The sequence below is a fragment of the Cetorhinus maximus genome, chromosome 13 (assembly GCF_964194155.1).
Source record: "Cetorhinus maximus chromosome 13, sCetMax3.hap1.1, whole genome shotgun sequence".
Classification (NCBI taxonomy): Eukaryota; Metazoa; Chordata; class Chondrichthyes; order Lamniformes; family Cetorhinidae; genus Cetorhinus; species Cetorhinus maximus.
The window spans coordinates 5,253,226-5,275,901 of NC_135891.1; the positions used below are offsets into that span (position 1 = coordinate 5,253,226).

At 42.7% G+C, this 22,676-nt stretch overlaps 1 protein-coding gene across 1 annotated transcript in view; it reads left to right on the forward strand.

Moving 5' to 3' along the window:
* Positions 1–22,676, forward strand: part of LOC144689136 (double-strand-break repair protein rad21 homolog) — an 84,356-nt gene that overhangs the window by 21,030 nt on the left and 40,650 nt on the right. Inside the window, exons 4-8 of the mRNA XM_078556275.1 lie at positions 3,678–3,778; positions 7,800–7,991; positions 10,966–11,073; positions 12,156–12,269; positions 22,284–22,513. Of these exons, the coding sequence (XP_078412401.1) occupies positions 3,678–3,778; positions 7,800–7,991; positions 10,966–11,073; positions 12,156–12,269; positions 22,284–22,513 (745 nt within the window). The remainder of the gene's footprint in view (positions 1–3,677; positions 3,779–7,799; positions 7,992–10,965; positions 11,074–12,155; positions 12,270–22,283; positions 22,514–22,676) is intronic.

Sequence of the window (22,676 nt, forward strand, 5' to 3'; positions counted from 1 at the left end):
TTCTATGGAGCATATCCTATGTAATTTAAGGTTTGATATTTAAATTATGTTTTTAACACCTGCATTTTGGAAATGAAAATGTGTATGGTGGGTGAAGGGATCTTTTGGTCTTCTCTGATGCTGCATTGATTGCAATGTATAAGTAACCCCTGCCTCTTTTTATTTTATTCTCAATCATATTTTGCCACTCATGTCTTTGGAATCACCCATAGAACCATAGAAAAGTTACAGCAGAGAAGGAGGCCATTCGGCCCATCTTGTCCATGCCAGCCCGAGGACACCCAGGTGCGCTTTCTAACCCCACCTTCCTGCACCCGGCCCATAGCCCTGCAGCTTACAGCACTTTAGGTGCAGATCCAGGTACTTTTTAAAAGAGTTTAAAGTTTCTGCCTCTACCACCAACTTGGGCAGTGAGTTCCAGACACCCACTACCCTCTGCGTAAACAAGTTCTTCCTCATGTCTCCCCTACACCCTTCTGCCACTTATCTTGAATCTATGTCCCCTGCTTCTAGAATTCTCCATCAAGGGAAACAATTTTATCCTGTCCACCCTATCTATTCCCCTCATAATTTTGAACACCTCAATCAAGTCACCTTTCAGCCTTCTTTGTTCTAAGGAAAATAACCCCAACCTATCCAATCTCTCCTCGTAGCTACTCTTTCCTAACCCTGGTAACATTCTTGTAAACCTCCTCTGCACTCTCTCCAAAGCTACTACGTCCTTCCTGTAATGTGGTGACCAGAACTGCACACAGTACTCCAGTTGTGGCCTCACCAGTGTTTTATACAATTCCAACATTATATCCTTACTTTTATATTCTATACCTCTGCCAATGAAGGAGAGCATTCCATATGCCTTCTTTACAACCTTGTTTACTTGAACTGCTGCCTTCAGGGACCTGTGTATTTGTACGCCAAAATCTCTCACTTCATCTACCCCTCTTAGTATATTCCCATTTATTTTGTAATCCCTGTAACCGTTTGACCTCCCTAAATGTATGACCTCACACCTCTATGTTAAAATCCATCTGCCACTTTACCGCCCACTCCACCAACCCATCTATATCGTTTTGCAGATTACGGCTATCCTCTATACTATCCACTACTCAGCCAATCTTTGTGTCATCTGCAAATTTTCCAATCGTGTCCCCCACGTTCACGTCCAAATTGTTAATATATAACACAAACAGCAAGGATCCCAACACCGAGCCCTGTGGAAAACCAATTGAGACAACTTTCACCCTTTTGAGATTATTTTGCAAAACAGCTCCTGGTGTGGCTAACTGGCACTGAAAGGTTTTGTTTGCATGTTGAATGAAGTTCTTAAAGTGACAAAATGGCCAGGTTTGTCAGCCATTTCATTGAGCATTTTATATTTTTTACTAGTACCCATATGCATAAATCATCCATTTTACCATTACTTCACTTAAATCCTTGAATGACTTTTGCCTGAATCCCAAAAACTGTTGGTTGGGATCAGGTCAGAGGTTAAAATGCAAACAATCAGAACCAGGAACCCAAGATGCCTCAAACACACCCACTGTTGATTCTAACAGAGGTGGAACAAGGGACGATTGACCAATCTGCTCACTGGAAATTGGTTAATTATTTAAATATTACAATGAAACTGCCTGCCTTCATTTTAAGACAACCTTCTTAACTCATTTTTGTCGGGTTCCCAGCCTTCAGGAAAATTCCTTGTTGGCAAGGAGTGATTCCTGCAGGCCCAACAAGCTACCCAGTGACCCAAACTGCCTCTTCCCAATCCTGCTGTCTGTGATCTGCCTGTTCTTCCCACCACCCCATGGCCAATCACTGTTGGACCTCTGCCTAACAATGTCTGTCTCATTCTTCTAATACACCTACCTGCCCTCGTAGGTTTTGGCCTTATTAAGCAGGCCTCCTACCTGAAAAGTCTCCACCCTGTCCATCAGACTGTCTATGGGCAGGAACTCGGCAGAAAACTGCAGGACACTCAGGAAACCCATTCTTCTGGGTCCCATTTCCCCCATCCCTCAGCCTTGCAAGGAAGTCGCCTCTAGGCTAAAATCCAGACCTTGCCTCTTCCCCTTCTAACATGTATGCTGAAATGTCCAAATGTAATAATTTTTTGTCAGAACCACAATGCCTTTTCTATAACATTTTAAACATGCTTGTCAGTATGAGAGTAGCAATTAAGGATTGCACACGTCACAATTGTATCTGATTCAGGTTCAAGCTCTACATGAGAGTGATGACACCTGCTTTTCTGTCTATGCTTCCCAGTTCCATTCATGCTGACCTGCAAACAATTCACATAGGATTGGTGCTAAGCTCTAGTTAAAAATCCTCAATCACCGAAGTTGCATGACTTAACATAGCATTCACAAATACACTTTAAGTGACATAATTCACAAAGATTGTGCTTTCTAAATGTAGCATTCCCCTCCCTCAGCTTCATGAGCAATGCCGAAGTAAGAGATCCTGATGTACCTGAATGTCCGGGTTTATCGCTGCATTTTTTTCCTTTATTTTTTGATGTGATGTGGGTTTTGCTGACAAGGCCAGCATTTGTAGCTCATCCCTAATTGTCCTTGAACTGAATGACTTAGTAGCCATTTTAGAGAGTGGTTAAGAGGCAATCACATGTTGGCCAGACCAAGTAAAGATGACAGATTTTCTTCCCTGAAGGACATTAGTGAACTAAATGGATTTTTACAACAATTGATGATCGTTTCATGGTCACTATTACTGAGACTAGCTTTCAGTTCCAGATTTTTTTAAAATTGAATTTAATTCCACTAGCTTCTGTGGTCAGATTTGAACCCACGTCTCAAGGGTGTTGGCCTGGGCCTCTGGATTTTTAGCCCAATGACGTTACTGCTAATGCCACCATTTCCAGCTACCTCTTCGGCCTACTTATAGCAGCAGAGGTGGCCACCGCCCCTGCAAGCAACGCCGATGTGCAGATCCTGGAGATGAATTAAGTCTGGCCTCATATTAAAGGGCTCTTGCCTGAAAAAATAAAGTGAGGTGAGGCAGCTATGTGAAGGCGACATTTTCGTTGGGATGCGGGAAGCCTGCTCTCAGTGTATAATCCAGCCCCTTGTTTTAATTAGAGTCCTCTGATTTTAAGTAGTGCTGTTGAAAAAGTAGGAAGCAGTGCACAAGATTCCAAAGATGACAAAGTCAGTGTACTTCACTGGGTCTGCATTAAAAAGTGGTCCAGCGCTGGGTATTTTAGCACATTGCAGGTTGAGAGTTCAGCACTTATCTGTGAACCACCAGAGCTATAATGCAAAAAGGATCTCTAACATTGCTAAAGGGAAGTGTTTGTTTACTTCTGACATGTTGATACTTCCCTTCAATAAACTGGTTGAAATTTGGAGCTCATTAGATGTGGAGAAACACAAAATCAAATCCACAGCCCCAGGCTTATGCATTTGACAGTTCTCAGCAATTTGTTTCTTAATCATGATTCTATCTGCACTTTTGCTGAATATAAAAAGATTTGAGAAATTTACCTACGTAAAACTAAGGTTAACTTTGGCTAATTCAACAACAGCATAATTGCCTGTATAGTTTTGTGAGAATAAATTATGTTGCAGAACTACATGCAGTTTCTGGAGAATTAAATGTAACTGTTTTACAGTATAAGAATGTGGCGGCTACTAAATTAAATTTGACTTTGCCTCTAGTGCAATTGATGTTGCTGAGCACTTTACGCTAAACCAGAGCACGGCTGAGGCGATCACCCTTAGAGAAGATATGTGCAGTATTCTTCAGGATAATGGATTTGGTAAGGAGAGATTATAACTCTTTAAAATTACTGCCTAACTAACTCATGATCTGCAATTATATCTAGAAATTTCTCCATACAGTACGTAGTGAGTACATGACAGCCCTTAGAATAAGCAAATATTTCTAACCGCTAGAGGCAGACATTAGACTGGGATGGTTGTAAATCATGCAACAGCAGCAATGACAACGTATATGTGCTTTTATGGTTGAAAACATCTCAAGGCATTTTACATTGCAGAAGGTGAGGAGGGAGAGTGAAACACATAAAGAAATACATGTTAAGCCATTGGGGTGGGAGGGAGAGCAAAAACGTTGAAATTTAGCAAAAATATTTGGTTAAAGAATAGGGGAGAAATAAATGGTTTACTTCTTTCTCCTGATTTGGATTTTCCAGTTCTGAGTCTCTCATTGGTAATTCTGCCTGAAGGAAATCTCTGCTTTGAGGGAAAAGGAACCTCATTCCCTTTAGGGTGCTGTTCAACTGGCAATGGTAATGGCAACCAAGAAAGTTGCTAAATTATATGGTCGTGCCCCAGATACTGGAGTTGACACTGCTCTGTAAACGCATATCAACTGTCATTGCGGATGAGGTCTCTCTGCTCACTCACTTGACCTTTGGAGGGGGATTTTACAGGCCCCGTCAGGCATGCTTGATGCAGGGGGTCACATAAAATAGGACGAGTGGCTAAACCAGTGCTTCTCCACCCACCCCTGAGCTGTCCCCATAATAAAGTGGGCAGGTAAGGCATCAGGCAGCCTGCCTGTCCTTAGGCCTACTGAGGCCCTTAACTGGCCAATTAATGGGCAATTACAGGCCGAATTCTGCCTCCACTGCCATAATATGGTTGGCACCATCTGAGGTGAAACAGTGCGAAGGAGGGGTTACCTCCTTTGGTGGCTGCCCTTTGTTCATTGGGGACAGACACCCAAAATGATACCTCCCCTTTGTGTTTCCTCCCTGGCCTCCAAAGCCTGACCCACCCCCCTCCCCTAGGGTCCACAATCCTCCCTACCCAAAAGCCCTGGGACTCACCTTTGAGTCCGGACGCCATGATCTTCTTCTTTGGACTCCTTGTAGTCCTAGCAGCGCCCACTACTGAGTTCTGGCACTGCTGGGACTACTCAGTTGCCAGCCGATCAGATTGGCTGGCAGCTCACGAGGGAGGGATTTCCTACCCCTGAGGGGCGAAGCTCTATTCACACCACGTTAAGGCCACCCCCAGCATATTATCGCTGCGAGGCAACCTTAAGCGACTGACTTTTCTACTGGGGGGAGCAATACACCCTCCCATAAAATTCAGCCCCTGGAGTTGGTACCCATCAAAGCCTTATGGGATTGATTAGTGTCGGTGTTGGAGCATGTACTTCAGTATGAAATCCAAGTTCATATTGTAGCTTTCTATATTTTCTGAATGTGTTCTTATGGGGCATAACCTGTGTATCCCATTTTGTGGAATGAATTAAAAAATCTAAGCGGACTCATCTCCCTTCACCATGGGGTGGGTTTTCATCTTCATATCCTGGTCAGTAATATTGCGGAGTGAATCATCAACCAGCTGTAGAATCTGCCTGATTGGGCAGGTTCTATAAATTGCAGGCAATCTGCTGTGGCAGATTACTACTCTGGCAGTGATATGAAAACCTAGTTGTTTTTCTCAGGGGACTGAATTTAGCTCTTCTGTGAATCTTCCAGTTCCTTGAGCTAAAACTTCTTAAACAGAACCTCTTCCCATGATAGGAGTAGTTTCAGCCAGAAGAATTAGCGAACTTCAGAATCGCTACTTGAATAGATCAGCCTGATATCATGGCTGTTTTGAGATCCCATTCCAAAATTACAGCTTGCTCATTCTACTTCTCAAGCAAATCAAAGATGGGATGTAGACACTACTGTTTGTGTGCTAAAATGTCTTTAATATGTCAAATTGATCGAACAAAAATTTTTATGGGAGCCCAATCTAGGGCACATTTTTCTAGCATAGATGTAACAGAAAGTTGGCAACATGGCTCAGCACCCTGCTTTGTTGCAGGAGAAAATGTTTTGTTAAGTGTCACTTCACTAGGGGCAGAATTTTGTCCTCGGATGGCGGGCGGGCCCCACCGGCTCGGCGGCGGGCGGACAGCCGACCCCCGCCACCGAAACGGGGCACGCCGCCAGTTTGAGTGGGCGGGCCAATTAAGTCCCACCCAGCAGCCTGTTCCTGTGCGGGGGGTGGAAGGATTCCCCATCTGTCAAAGTGCGCTTTTTTGCGCATGCACACGAAAGAGTGCACTGCTCCCTGAGGCAAAGTCCTGTCTCAGGGAGATTCGTGACAGGTAAGAAAAGTCAAAAAATAGAAAAATTAAAAAATTATTAACATGTCCCCCTCATGTGACAATGTCAGAGATGGGACATGTTAATAAAAATGACATAAACTTTATTAGACTTTTTAAAAACCGACATGAAACCTCATCCCGCCAGTGGATGAGGTTTCATGCTTTATCAGAAGCCCACTGGGTCTCCTGACCTGCCCGCCAGCCTTAAGGTTGGACGGGCAGGTCTTTAATTATCTTAGTTAGCCTGTCAATGGCCAGTACTGCATCGAAGTGTCAGCCTAGATTACATGCTCAAGTTTGTGGAGTGGGACTTGAACCCACAACTTTCTGACTTGAGAGCCAACTGGGAAGGTAATTAATTTTCTATTAATAAACTTTAAAAGCAAGTTTAGCTGAGCAATTCTTGTTCATCTCATAGCAGGTTTTGTCGCAAGAAATAGCAGCTGAAGTAGGCCATTTGGCCCTTTAAGCCTATTGCTCCATTCAACAAGATTGTGGCTGAACTATTTCAACTCCACCTTCCCATATTGCTTAATTCCCTTATTACTGAAAAACCTATTGACCTCTGTCTTGAATATGCCTAACAACTGAGCACCCACAGCTCTCTGGGGCAGAGATTCCAAAAATTCACAACCCAATGGGCAGAATTTTGCTGTCGGCAAGCGTGGAACCCCTCTGGGGGTGCAGCAAAATCAGCTGTGCACCTGCCGACGTGTCAATGTCCAATTGAGGCCATTGACAGGATAATTTAAACAATTAAAGGACCTGCCCATCCAACCCAGGAGCCCCGGCGGCAAATAGAGAAAACATGAAATCTCATCCAGCAGTGGGATGAGGTTTCATGCAGGGTTTTAAAGATTTTAATAAAGTTATTGTGTAAATTATGAACATGCCCCAACTCATGTGTCATTGTCACATGAGGGGGACATGTTAGGGAATTTTTTTTTCTATTTTTAATATTTTTCAAAGTGGAAGCGATCTCCCTTTTAGGGAATTCCCCCTGCCCGCACACGAAGCACATAGTGCTTCCCACCAGTGGATGACAGTGCCACAGGAGCTGGGACTTGTCAGTGAATTTTTAAAATAATTTTTATTGAATTTTAAAACACTTCATGAAACCTTATCCCGCCCATGGATGAGGTTTCATGAAAAATGTGAAGGGCGCCTGGGCTCTTTGCCTGCCCTCCAACCTTAAGGTTGGACAGGCAGCTCATTTAACTGTTTTAATTCTTTTTTAACAGGCCTTAATAGACCTTTGACAGTTCGGCGGGCACACAGCCGAGTCGGCTGTGCACCCGCCAAACTGAAAATCTAAATGACACGCGGTGACGTCGGGACACCCGCCCAACGTCATTTTACATGTCGGTGAATGGGCCCCGCCCCTGCTCGTCGACTGGAAAATTCTTCTGCTCGTCTCCTCAGTTTCTCCTCATAAGACAATCTCGTCATCCCAGGAACCAGTCAGTGGATCTTCGTTGCACTCCCTCTAGGACAAGTATGTCCTTCCCTGGTTAAGGAGACCAAAACTGCACATAGTACTGCAGTGAACACTCATCTTCACTGCTAATCCTACTCGTAGCTAACTTGGGCTTTTCAAGTGCAGAAAATGTCTGCGTTCTCAGAATTGCTATGGCTTCACCATTTTATTTGTGTCCTTTTGTTTTTTAAAAAAACACAATTTTGTAAGTACTTGTTGTTTTTGCCAGGTGATAATTATGGAATGTTAAGTCATAATGGTACATTGGATGACAATCTGATGAGCACCAGTGAATCCATTTTTGCTCAAACACCAGAAAATAATTCCAATAATGCTGCAAAAGAAACATTTGCATTAAACGGTGATAAAAATAGCTTTCATAATGATGGATTTGGAGATGAAGGAGCAGCTTATATGTTAGGTATGTTTCATTTTTTTAAAGCATTTTAAGCTATTCTTTTCATTCATTCGAATTTTAAAATGTTTTGTTTGCTTAATCCATTTCTTGACCTATAATTGTTATCTTAACTTTTCTGATTTTGTCTGTTCAAGGAATGTGATAATGCTCTAGTGTAAAACCCCCAATGGAGTAACTTTAACTTTATCATCTTGCAAAAACCAAGTATAAGGGAACCAACGTCCCCTTCTATACCTCAAACAAAACAGAAAATGCTGGAAAATCTCAGCAGGTTTAACAGCGTCTGTGGAGGGAAAAAAGAGTTAATGTTTCAAGTCTGTATGACTCTTCTTCAGACGGGACTCGAAACATTAACTCTGTTTTTCTCTCCATAGATGCTGTTAGACCTGCTGAGTTTTTCCAGCATTTTCTGTTTTTGTTTCAGATTTCCAGCATCTGCAGTATTTTGCTTTTATCTTCTATACCTCGCCTGATTTTCTTTTCTGAAATATACAAAATTTGGGTAGCACAGGAACATTAATTTTTCAGACTAGCTGTATGTTATATTAATACATGCATTGTGTCAGGTTTATTTGTACTGTGATTTGCTTTTCAGCTGTAGAGTAGCCCGTTGTAAGATTTGGACAGATGTTGGGAAATCATTTGTGCATAAAACACTTGTGTGAATTGTATTTGAGTTGTGAATATTTGTATGATGAGCATGCGATGTAATGGTGAAACAAGTATTGACTGCAGGTTGTACTGTAAATTTATAGTCTCAAAACATTTTGCTTGTTTGTAATTTATTGGCCTACACATGGATCGTTTGTCACACTTTTTTCTATTCTTTCTATTGCTCACTGTAAGGTGTAGAACTATAATTATCATGAACAAGTGGATCAAACATCTACACTGTGAAACATCCAATAAGTAAATGTACTTAAATTTCCAATGTTATACTCACTGATCTTATAAATCACCCGGTTTAAGATACAGGGTTTGAGTTTGGCCCAAGACTATACCTATAGGAATGCACTTTGTCCCATTTTTGGCCTCCTGATGACCAAATCGTCTGATTATGTGGTGTGGTTTCACCTGTAGTAGGTAATTCAAATTATTTTTTGTCATATACCTAGCTCTATGAAGCTAGCTTACTGTCACATGCTCCCCCCCCACCCCCACCACATTCTCCCATAATTCGTATTAAACATTTTTTTCTTGAATCAAAATTTGCAGAGTCAATGCCTTAGCAACAGTTGATAACAGTATTATGGGTGCGAGGTATGCTGGGATTTCCTGTCTCCCTATTTTTTGGGTAGGGCAGAAATTTGCTTGTGTACGCTCTCTGATATGTTCCCACCTAGTTCTGTGCCTGCAATCCGCTCTCCCCCCCCCCCGCCTCACCCCCACCCCATGTACATAATTTCCCGCTGCATTGGCCCAGTGTAGAGCACACTTATCTATAGATGGATGGGGATGTGAATATAAGATGCATGTTAGGGAAATACGTCTTTCAAAGTATTTCCTGCTTTTTTTTTTGCAACATTAGTCTTTGACATTGAGCATTATTGTGGCCTAAGGGGGAGGGCAGCTCCTCATGTACTGATGGACAGACCCCATTAATTTAGCCCCTTTTGCAATTGACATGGTGACTGCCTACCCCTTTGCTACAGTGACAAAACTTCACCCCAAACTGACAGGACTCCCTAGCAGAAGCTGGGGAGCTGTTATTTACACTCTGCCAATATGCATTGTTCAGGCTTACACAAGGGCCAGGATTTCCCGTCGGCGAGTGGAGGGAGCGGGGCCCACTCGCTGACGCGTAAAATGACGCGCGGTGACATCGGGCGGAACTCCTGACTTCACTGCGCCCCATTTAAAATTTCAGGTAGGCGGGGGCTCAGCAAAATCAGCTGTGCGCCCGTCGACCTGTCAGTGGCCAATTGAGGCCATTGACAGAGCCATTTAGGTAATTAATGGACCTGCCCGTCCAACCTTAAGGTTGGCAGGCAGGCCAGGAGCCCTGGCGGGCATTAGAAAAAGCATGAAACCTTATCCACGGGCGGGATGAGGTTTCATGTAGGTTTTAAAAAATTTAGTTAGTGTTTTTAAAAGATATGGACATGTCCCAGCTCATGTGACAGTGTCACATGAGGGGACATGTCAGGGAATTTTTTTTTTCTATTTTTAATATTTTTTAATGTACAGCTGATCTCCCTGGGACAGCACTTTGCCTCAGGGAGATGAGTGTGCTCTTTCGTGCGCATTCGCGGCTGAGGGATTCCCCCCGGCCCGCACAGGGAGCACATAGTGCTTCCATGTGGACGTCACGCTGGGCGGGCCTTAATTGGCCCGCCCATGTAAAATGGCGGCGCGCCCGCCCGCTCTTCAACTCTCTCTCTCTCCCCCCCACCCGCCCTCCCGATGGGGGGATAATTCTGCCCAAGAACAATGACCACTTGGTGAAGTAGCATAGGTGTATGTCAGCATACCCCAGTGAAGGAAGAGAAGGGGAGACAAGTAACAGGATAGAGAAAAATATTAAAATGACTTGATAAATTTTCATCAGGTAAAAAAAATCTGAGAATTTAAGCACAGAGATAAAAACAAAAAACGTCAACTTTATTCTTCTCCGCCGATGCTGCCAGACCTGCTGAGTTTTTCCAGGTAATTCTGTTTTTGCTGAGAACTTAAGCTATGATCCTACTCCCTGCTCCACAGCTGCTGATCCCTTGTCTGGTTTGGTTGTGGCAAAAGTTGGCATCCCTAGATGAACTAAAGTAAACCTTGCATCTTTATAACAGCACTCGTGTTTGATTATCCCTTTGTCAAGTGGGTTTCTCCAGTCTGTACATAATGCTTTGCCTAATCGATGGTGTGGTATAATTACAAACCCATTATTCAGGAAGCAATGCCATAGAAATAAATTAATTCATTGCTAATAGATATGTGTTTAAATGACTTATAAAGACTAAGGGAACTTTCATTTAATTTTCAGAGGAGCTTCTTAGTGGCGAAGCTGAAAATGCTTTTGTGGATTTTGCAGATACTAAGGGAAGCATTGCTAACGATCTACCCAATAAAAAGCTACCAACTAATATGACTGGTATGAACTTTTATAATGTTTGAAGTGAAAAGTCATGCTATGCATTAGTATGCTCCATGTTAGTTCTCTTTAGCTTTGAAGGTTACAAAGCTAAAAAGTTCAACTGTAATGAAACCATTTTGTAAGCTAGTGATTTTGACATGTTTGATCCAAAGATGAAAGGAACATAGGAACAGGAGGCCATTCAGCCCCTTCAGCCTACCCAGCATTCACTTGGAATCATGGTTGATCTGTACCTCAACTCCAATTATCTGATTTGTTTTCATACCCTTTATTTAATACCCTTACCTAACAAAAATCTTACCCAATTCCAAAAATGTTGTTAACTTACATGAAATGAAAGATTTAAATCATTGCAGTTTCCTTTAATCTAAATGTCACACCTATATACTGAATTTTTGTGTTAGTGAGTGAAACCCTCCATGTCACTGTTGGTGCTTTGCACTTATTAATTTGGTTAACCTGTTCATTTCAATCCACTTCTTTGGTGTCGGTGCGAACACGTTCAGGTTTTCTGTATGTATTCATCTTATTTGGATGGAAAGAGAAGAGGCAAAGGATGGTTCCCTGGTAGATGGCCTTGCAGCAGACATGAACAAATGGCACCTGTCATTAATCTCCAGGCTGAGGCACACTAACATGGATTTGTTTGAGGAACTCTGTCTTTGTGTACTGCGACTCACAATGGTGGCAGTATATGAATTGTATGACTAGCTGAAACCTGACCTCCAGTTAAACTGCCTTACGTGCCAATTACTGTAATGGGTATTACCGTACTTGACTGTTGCCTGAAGCATAAAGATTATGATATCTACATTGTAAGATATTCCACTGAGGTACCATCAGTTGACCTAGAAAGAAATGTGTAAAATTGACCTCTTGAAGACCTGAAGACCCTATGGAGCGCAGACAGTACATCAGTATAACACCCATGAACATCCCCTTTGTACAGATGCAGTAATCTGTATGCAACTACTGGAATCATTATGTGTGCTGCGGCTCTGCTTCCAAGGGAACACCTAAAAGATAAAGGGAATTCTTAGGTGTTTTTGATTTATTTTTACATTTCATTGTCTTACTAGGTGCTTCAGATGTTCCTAATCCTTTGCTTCAAGCAGAAAGTACTCTATATGATCAAACAACTCTGCTGCTCAATGAAGAGGAGGGCTTTGCCTTACAGCCAGTTGATACTACTGGTTAGTTTTACTCCTCTTTATCTATGAAGCACGTATTTCTGACCCCCTCCCTCTTTCTCCCCTTCTGCCCCTCCCTCTCTCCCCCTCCCTCTGTCTCTCTCTCTCTCTCTCCTCCTCCACCTCTCTCTCTCTCTCTCTCCCCCTCCCTCCCTTTCTCTCTCTCCCTCCCTCCCTTTGAAAACAGTGGCTGCAGAGAATGTGAATAAAGATGTATCAAAACTAGTGAGGTAGATTCTGCACTGTGTGTTATTTATTGATTTGTCAAGTCAAAAGAGTGAGATGTTTAAACTTGTGCACTGGAAGGGAACATGTGAAAGTTGATGACTTCTGATCTTCAGCAGTAAAAGAAATTACACAACTCTTTGCTGTATTAAGAAAGCTCATAAGGCAAAGATTTTTTTCTTCATTCAGTGAGAAGTTATACTCTAATTGGGAAGAAGAGTGTGCAATAGTTGCCCATTGCAAAAAAAAAATGCTCAAGATGCAAGAATCTTTCTTAAACAATGCAACATTGGCATACTGAGAATCAAATGTGCAGTTATTGTGAAAAGTTTTATTCATTAACCAAAGTACTTTTAGGAAATAGACTCAGAACAGCCTAGTTTAGATGACTTGGTATTCTAAAATTAATTTGACAACTTGCCCCTGCTGCTAATTCAGACTGGTATGTTTCTTGTTCTTCATTGAATCAAGTCAAAAGAGAGTTCTTGCAAGATAAGATAAAATTGACATGTTAAGAGACATGCTTTGACACAATGTAGCTAGCTACCCAGGAGGGAGGCGCGAAGCAGAGTCTTGGCTGAGTATAGTGAATCTGCACCGGTTTTTAGACATAGTGGCCTAACCATGAAGGAGCCTGTGGGGCCCAAGGGTGGCTCGGTGTGGCTGTAAGGCTGTTAGAAAGGCCAGGTTTCAGAGTGTGAGTGGGTGGGGCAAGAGGGGGCTTAAGAAGAGGGGCTGCTGTGCATGTGAGCTGGGGGTGTGGGAAGAGGAACGGCTGAGTGAGTGGGGAGAGGGAGGTTGGGAAGAGGGGCTGCTGAGTGAGTGAGTTGGTGTGGGAAGGGGAACGGCTGAGTGAGCAGGGAGAGGGAGGTTGGGAAGAGGGGCTGCTGAATGAGTGAGTCGTGGGAAGGGGGCTTGGGAAGAGGGTTGTGTATGTAGTTGGGGGAGGGATGCTGATTGCAATGTGCGTAGTGTGTGTGGATGGGGATGTGAGAAGCTTCACTGAGTAGGCTTCACATATGAGTTTATAAAATAATATTTTTATAACGTATTTTGAAAACAGAAAAAGAAAAAGACTTTCATCTTTATATGATGTATTATTATATGTTGATCTATAATACACAAACTTCAGTAATTATATACTTAATGTTACTATACTGCTTTATTGCTGTTTTCGAGCTTGCTCCCCATTTTGTGTTAGTGAGCTTATTCAGGATGTTGTTTCGTGCGCTTGTGCCTTTGTCTTTTCGATGTGGTTCTTGAAGATGAGGCATCTGTCAAGGGTGACTCCTAAGTAGATAAGTTGTTCAAAGATGTCACTAAGCAAATGGGGATATACAACCAGCACGACAACTTGTGAATGTGGAACTGAGCCACAGACTATGCAACATCTCCTGCAATGTCTATCGCGAGAGGAACTCTGCATTGTTGCAGATCTTGCTGAATTCAACAACAAGGCGCAAAAATGTGTCCAGTTCTGGCTGGGCCATGTATAGACTGTCCGTGGACACGATAAGGAGAAGATTGCTGTTTTGCTTTTGCTGATGTCTGGGGTAGCGTTAATTTTCAAGAGTTTTTTTATAAATCCGTGTATGGGATGTGGGTGTCATTGGCAAGGCTGTTGCAATACCGTAATTGTCCTTGAGAAGGTGGTGGTGAGTTAAAATGGGGTCACATTGGAAAATAGTTTGTGAATCACTGCCATAGTCTTTTGCTTCGCATCGCATGCATATAATCCAGTTCTGTTATTAGTATGGACTTTATCCTGTACTATATGCACTAACTGCACTGAATGCTGAGGTCATTCTGGTGATTTGATATAAATGCATTGGCCCACTGTCTTGACAGTAACAGAAAGCAAGCAAAGGGAAAATGTTTATGCTCCCTTGAAGTCGAGTAATTCCACCAATTTCAAGTGGCTTAGAAGCATTTGCATTCATTACAGATCGTAAGAAGTGCTATAATTACTGTACATTATTCCTTGTCTCAAAACGTTTTCAGATTATTTTGTCTTCGGCCACTAATTTTCCAACTTTCTTGTCCTTGCCTTTCTCATCCTTGAAACCGTTGCTTCTTCAATTCAGGGTTTGATGAGTTGAATTACATAAACCATGTTTTTGACGTTCAGGCTCATAACCCTCACCCTGATCTTGCCTCGTTCCAATTTCCTTCTGCCCTTGAGCTTTAGGGTGAGAGAATTTTAGAATTGCCTTGACTATAGTTTCTCAGGAGGACAGGATGACTACATGACTGCATGAATAAATAGGAAATTCTAGGGATAAGCAGAAGAAGGATGGGATTTTTTTTTGAAGGTGAACCTGCAGACAAATAAGTAATTTTTTTGCTTCACTTGGTACAGGCAAAAACAAACAAACCATTGAACTGTTAACCAATTGTGACTGGAAAACCTCACAACCTGCCAAAATTAGATAGGTTTAGTTGGGTGCCAAAACAGTCTTATACAGGGGAGTATCCTTTATCTGAAACCCTTGGTACCGATTGCATTTTGGATTTCAGATAATTCTGGTTTTTGGATACCGCAAATTGGTTTACTCCTACTTATATTACAATGGCCGAAGCCTATGCTAGCTGTAGTCTAAAGTAAATTAAATGACTATAAGGTCGATGAGGTTAATAAAAATGCAGTTTTTGGGTGTGTTCGGTTTTCAGATTTACGGATAAATGATCCTCGACCTGTAGTATCATTTGGTGAATAATAACTTTGTATCAAGTGTACTCCAGGCTATGCAAGACATCCCAGTAATGGCAATCTAACAAATATTTGATCCCATGGAACACGAGATTTACCTGGAATTGCTGGTTTAATTTTGCCTTACCAAGCATGTCTCTATGACATAGCATTCTGGACACTTAGACCTGGATTTTCACGGAGTCATGGAGACTCAGCGGACCTTTAAAAATGGTAAGTGGGACGAGGATGTTGAAGTCCTGCGCCTATTTCCAACAGATCAAATTTTTGTCAGAAGGGGAAAGAGGGTGAGCGGGTGTGACTCACACATCAGGGAAACCCAAACTCAGCAGGGCTATTTGAGCTCAGTGCTGAGTTCATACAGGCCTCATTTTTTGGCTGTTGCAAGGGTCTTAACCCGCATTGTGGGTGTCTCAAATTTTTAGAGTAGACATAAATGCTTTTGAAGGGAGGATAAGGTCTGTATAACTGCCATGATGTGAAATTATTTAAATCCCCAACCCTTTAAAAATTATAAAAAGTAGGCTGCCATTGTCAATGAGAGTTGAAAAAGCTCTGTTCTAGTGGTTACAACAACTGTCGTGTTGACATTTCCCCAGAGGCTATCATTATGAATGCCTGGCCACTTTCCACAAGCTATCATTATCTCAGTGGGTGGGGGAGGGGGTGGTCCTGTCTTTGATGTGGGGTTATGAATAAGAGTTTGTATTTTTATAAGGGGTTAAGCACTTGAGATTTAGAAGTTTTAAATGGGATTTCATGAAAGAACTTTTTTTAATATAGTGAAGGTTGTAATAGATATTTAGACTTTTAATTTATTTAATCTCAGATGACTCCTGAGGTCTGCTGTGAGGGCAGGGTGGGCATGGGTTGGCATTAAGTTGGCATGGAGCTATAAAGGACAATGGGATGGGGGCATGGGTTGGCAGTAAGATGGCATGTGGGCTATAAGGGGCCATGGGGGTGGGTGGGGGGCATGAGTTGGCATGGAGGCAATGAGCGGCTGTGTGGTATGGCATGGGGAATGGATGAGATGAGTGGTAGGTTGTGAGGGGTTAGGGCTAGAGGGTCTAAAATTTAACAAAACAAGTGGGACAAAGTCCCAGAGAACCTAGGCGGTCCTTTTAACCAGCCTACCTTGGCACTCGACTGTCCGTATGGTTGCCTCCGATCTACTTTGCGGGGCGTGGTGGGCCTGACTCTCTCCTGCACCTACCACCCCATGGCAAAAACTGCATCTGACAGGGCACTTTCTACTGAGGTGGGTCTGTCGTGTCGACAAATTTCCCAACACGAGCTACCCACCTCGGTAGCAAAAATCCACCCCTTAATATTTAATGGCACGTTTCTAAAGAATGTCCAAGGACAGAGAGACCTGGGTGTTCTTGTGCAAAGATCTTTGAAGGAGATAGGACATATTGAGACGGTAGCCTTGGGCTTCATTAATAGAGGCATTGAGTCCAAAGAGGAAAGCTGAAACTTTATAAAGCTCTAATTAGGCCACAACCAGAGCGTTGCTTCCAGTTCTGGTCACCACACTTGAGGAAGAATGTGAGTGCTCTTGAGAGGGTGCAGAGGAGATTCATCAGAATAATTCCAGGCATAAGGGAATGTACCTACAAGATTAGGTTGGAGAAACTCAGGCTGTTCTCCTAGGAGCAAAGAAAGTTGAGGGGAGGGAGATGTACAAGATCATAACAGGCTTATAAAAGGTAGACAAAGATAAAGTCTGTGTCTCCTAGTCCTTGTACCATCAGCCAGTGGGAACAGCTTAAGTTCTCAGGTAAGAGATACAGGGGAGATGTGAGGAAAAAGTTTGTTACGCAGCGAGTGGCAATGACCTGGAACTTGCTGGTGGAAACGGAGACAGTCAATGCTTTCAAAATGAAATTAGGTAGGCACTTGAGGGAAATAAACTTGCAGGGCTGTGTGAATCGAGTGGGGGAATGGGACAGATTGCATTGTTCTACAGAAAGCTGTCATGGACTCAATGAGTCAAATGGCCTCCTTCTGTGCCATTATGACTCTGGTAAGTATAGCAGTTTGTTCTTGCAAGACTCGTTATTGATGACTCCCCGAAGAATATGGGCTGGGTTTTCCTTAATCATCCCTAAGAAGGCCAGACTAGAGTTTTGTCTTGCTAACCTGACCTCTCTAATGGTTATGTGATGAATACCTAGTTCATAGTTCATATTAACATTTTAGAGGTAATGTTTAGTTCTGGGAATTGTTATGATTCATGGCGAGACCTCCAAACTTTTGGTAAGATCTTGTTAGGGACCAATAACGTTTTGTTTAAAGTAGACAAAACTTGAGATTCAAGACGCTTACTCAGTCAATAAAGCCACAAGATTCCACGAATTTTCAGCAAACAAAAATAGATTTTACTATAAGATAAAACAATTGCTACTACTTACCGTGAATGTGAGAGTATAAGGTACATGTGAATTAACAAGGCAACTGTGGTTGAACATGCCACACTACACAATAATTGGCAGATGTGACCAAGACAGAGTCCATGAATTTCTCAAAAACCCACCTAGGTGTCAGTAACATTGGCCAGGATTTTACAGTCAGTGTGCCAGCCTGACATGCCTGCGCATAAAATCACACGCGATGATGTCGGGTATGCGTCCTGACGTCATTGCGCAGTCTCGCGACGTACCATTCGGCAGGTACACGCCAGAGTCGGCTGCACACCCACCAATAATTGATAGGCCTATTAAGACCATTAACGAAGTAATTCATTTCAAGTTTATACTGCCCACCCACCCTTACGGTTGGCGAGCAAGCGTAAAGGCCAAGTGGCCTTTACGTTTTTTAGGAAACCTCATCCACGAGCGGGATGAAGTTTCCTAAAGCTTTTACGAATTAAATAATTTTTTTTTTAAAAATGAAAACATGTACCATCTCATGTGACTGTGTCACATGAGAGGACATGTTTCATTAAATTTTTATTACATTCATTTATTTCTTTCAAAAGTGCTTCAATCTCCCTGAGGCAGCTCCAGGCTGGACCCGACTCTCCCTCCTCCCCCAGCCCGCACAAGTAGCACTCAACGCTACCGTTTGCATATTACGCTGGGTGGGCCTTAATAGGCCCACCGGTGTAAAATAGAGGTGCGGAGCTGATTGCGGGTGGCGATTGGCTCCACGACCGCCCGCTCCTGTCGAGCCCATGACGGGGGAAAAATTCAGGCCACTGAGTCAACCAATCTCACTGAAATTTTGTCTCTCTCACGAGAGATTCCAGTCTTCACCTTTGAAGATCTCGTCTTGGAATTCTCTCCAAATGTGCTCCAATTCGAACGACTTCAACGATGGCTCACCTCACAGAGTTTCAATCTCTTCTCCCAAGATTCCGTTCCCATGGATTCCCGAGCCTATACTCAAGCACCAATCTACAAGCACAGCTTCAGCTGTTAAGCTGAGCCAAGCAGAACACTACTGTTCCAAAGGAGTACATTTGTCCTGACGGCCCGCAGCACAGATTCACCAACCTTCGGCTGCCTTCTTGGACCTTCAGGGCTTCTCCTGAGCCCTCTTCAATTACCAGACTTGGACAGCATCAACAATGACCCACCTTATAGGGTTTCAATCTCATCTCTTGAGATTTTGTTCTCCTGGATTCCCGAGTATACAATCAAAGACCATAACTTCACATCTTTGGCTGCACCGAGCAGAATGCTGCTGCTCCAAAGGAGTACCTTCGCCCCAATGGCGCACAGCAGAAAGTATTCATTCTTTGGTTGCCATCTTCACTTAAAGCCTGCTTCCTGCAGCCCTTTTCCTATTTGGAGCCTGTTTCTCTGCCTCTCTTTTTTTTCCTTATCTGGGGCATGTTACTGCCTGCTGTCTCTCTCTCCCCTACCTGGGACTTCTTTTTGGGACCTCTCCCTGTCTGCACTCTCCTTTTTGGGACTTCTCCCTGTCCCCTGCCTGGCAATGGCACTTTGCACCCGGCCACCTGACCCGGGTTTTTGTGCCTTTTTATTCTCACTCTTTATGCGCAGGTGAGCTGGGCCTGTCCTGGGCCCGAAGAACATTCAAATTGCAGAACTGCTGAGTTGTGCATGTGCAGCCCACTGTCAGGCTGTGCCTGCGCAGAATGTTTGAGGTTTGTCGAGACTTGGAGTTCCTGATCTTCAAGCCCAACAAAGTAAGTATAGTTTTCATAACAGAATATTAAAGTTTACTTGTAGAAAATGGAATAATATAACTATAGTAGCTTGGAGTCTATTACACTTAAAAGGTTGGGGCCACATTGACTTTTGGGGTTAATGACTAGAAAGGTAAGAACCATAAAGCAGCAGGTGGGCTTATTTAGCTGAAGAGCTGGAGACCAGATGTCTACACTGCTTGCAAAAAAGTGCAGTCCAGAGAAATGTTTTGTTTTGGGAGCTACAGCTAAATTAGTTTAAAAGCATTCAGTGAACCCTGAAAGGCTACATCATCATGGAGATGGGTGGAGCTTAAGAAGGTTCTCTGGTTTCAATTTATCTGTGTGTTTGCTGGGAGAGTGTGTTCTGAAGCGGGGGAAGAGGCTGGATACCAAAAAGGTGCTGCTGTTAGCAGGCTCCAGGCAGGTAAGGCTCAGAAAAGTCCTAGAGAGCTGAGAAGGTGGCATCAGGCCACTGGTTCCGTGCCAGGCGGTTAGGGCTCAGAGAAGCCCTAGGAACCATTTATAGCTCAGTGCAGCCAGGAGATTGGAGGTTGGAGAAAACCAGTGGCAGTGCCAGCTTAGTTAAGCTAGCGGCCTCCGAAAGAGTTGGAATTGTGCCGGTAATTAGAGGCGAACATACATATTAGGAACCATTTGGTCCTTTGAACCTGCTCTGCCATTCAGTAAAATCATGGTTGATCTGATTGTAGGCAGGAGTGCAGCTTTTTGAATCCCGTGGAACACAGTCTCAGGAGGAGAGATTGAATCATCGGGAGGTGAGCAGTTGTTGAGGCAATCCAAGTCGGGGCACCTTCTGAGGGAATTCAGAGGCTAGATCTTTGAAAGTGAAGAGTTAAATCCCTCCTGAGGGAGACAGTTTTACCAAGATATTGTGACTGACGTCTGGGTAGGTTGCTGAGAAATCCGTTGAATCTGTCTTGGTCACATCTACAATTTAATATACAGTGTGGTGTGTTTGACCACTGTTTGCCTGTTAATTCATGTTTACTTCATGTTAATTCTGAATGCTGGAGTATAAGATAGATATTCTAAATTGTTTTACATTCCTGACTTTGTATAGTAAAATTTATTATGTTTGTTTAAAACTGCGGGATCTTGTGGCTTATTCTCCTAGTGAGTAACTGAGATTTCAGACTTTGTCTACTTTAAAGAAGTAGTGACTGGTCCCTAACTGCATCGTAGGTTATCACTGGATGGATAGGATCCTCAATGTCAAAGGAAGCCTGTCACTTTTAGAGAGAAAAATGGCACCATTGCCGCACCCAGAGAGGTGGGAAATATTTAAAGGGCCACAAGAATCCCCTTACCCTAAGCATCTTGAAAGAACTTGTCTTGCACCTAGGAAGACATCTAAAAGGTAAAAATCTGCAGCCTAATGTAAGGAAAAGTACTCACTACCAGTTCTCCTCATTCTTAAAGGGTATCAGTAGTCTTTCATCTGCAAACACCTGTTCCCTAGCAGCCCCTTAGGATAGCCAGATCAAAGGCCAAAGGTAGAAAAAAGGGTTGGCCTGCCATGCTCTGTCTCCTTGCCATAATTCACATGTTGCAGGCAAAGAAGGAGCAGACATTGCTTGTTCTGGCATGGAAAGTTCCTTTTTATAGGACAGTAGCACCAGTTGTGGGACAAGAAGGAGCTGTAGCGATGGGATGGTCTCCACCTGAACCAGAATGGGACACGTGTCCTAGCAGAAAGGGTAAATAGAGAGGGAGCAATGGCTTTAAAATTATAAGGGAGGAGAAGGGAGCTACAAGAAACATAAGTAGCCTAAATGTAAACAAAACAGGGCAAGAGAACATACGAAAGAATAAAGAAGGGTGGACATTGATGGCAAGGGAATAAATAGAGTTATAGAACAAGAGTCTAAAAGGATGATTACACAAAGTGAGAAGAAATCCTATTAAAAATGAGTTAAAATGTTTGTACAGCAGTGTGCACAGTGTCTAGAATAAAACAGGAGGCAACCATGCATTGGGAGGAACCAGACACAAGGGATTACTGAGACATGGCCACAGAAAAATCAAGACTGGGAATTAAACATTGCAGGGTACAATGTATTAGGAAAGGAAGGGAAACAGGAGGTGGAGTAGCTGTGCTTATTAGGGATAACGTAATGGCGGTTGAAAAAACAGAAGTAGTTATCAGCAAGACAAAAATAGAATCCATATTGATAGAGATAAAAAATAATCTAATAAATCAATCATTCTAATAGGTGTAGTCTACACACCATGTAATAGTGGAAGGGAGGTGGAGGAAGATATATGCAGACAAATTAAGGAATTGGTTAAAAATCCTGCAATAATAGCCATGGGGGATTTCAACTACCCTAATATTAAATGGACAGAAGTGGTAGGTAAAGGGGATAAGGGAATGGAGACCCTGTACTGTGCACAGGATTCTTTTCTAACCCAATATGTGAAAAGCCCAACAAGGGAAGATTTGCTATTGGATCTAGTAATGGCGAATGAACCAGAGTTGATAAGAGAAGTAAAAGTAGAGGAACATCTAGGCAATAGTTACCATAATATGATATTGATATTAAGATATTGATAGCTAAGGACATAAGTTTTTACTGTAACCAAGGCAGAATGACTAATGAAAGAATTATGCATAGAGTTGTTAGTAGTGACAAGATACATTATTTGTCTAAGTACTAAGCAAAGTCAGCACTTTCATTGCACAAAAGCTCCCTTCCTTTTATATATTTTAAATAAATATTTACAGATGGCGTTATTTTTCAGCAAGGCTTGTGATGCAATCTGAATTATACCATAGTGACAGCCTAAGAGGCAAACTAGTGACTGGTAATTGGTACTTACAGCATATTGTCAAAAATGTTGTGAGCACTGTGGAACAAGTCATACAGGTGTCATCCTGATATTGTTCTTGTCTTGTTAGTTTCATCAGAAAGAAAACGGGGTAAGAGGAGGCGGAAGCTTACTGTGGATTGTGTTAAGGAGCTCGATAGTAAGACCATTCGTGAACAGATTGAAGACTTCTCAGACATAATCACAATGATAGAGCTAGCTCCACCCACCAAAAAGCTGATGATATGGAAGGAGACAGGTGGAGTTGAAAAATTCAACTCTCAGCCTGCCCAACCCTTAATAAATTACAGATTAATAAAGGTAACTCATTGTGTTTAATTTGAGCACATGCCACAGTGATGGTGAAAATTAAGAACAGCCCTTTAGTACAGCACAATTTGCTTCACTAGTCCACTGTTCAAGTTAGGTCTTTTTTATTAAAAAGTAAATATTTCATCTTCAAAAAGAAAACAAATAGATCTCT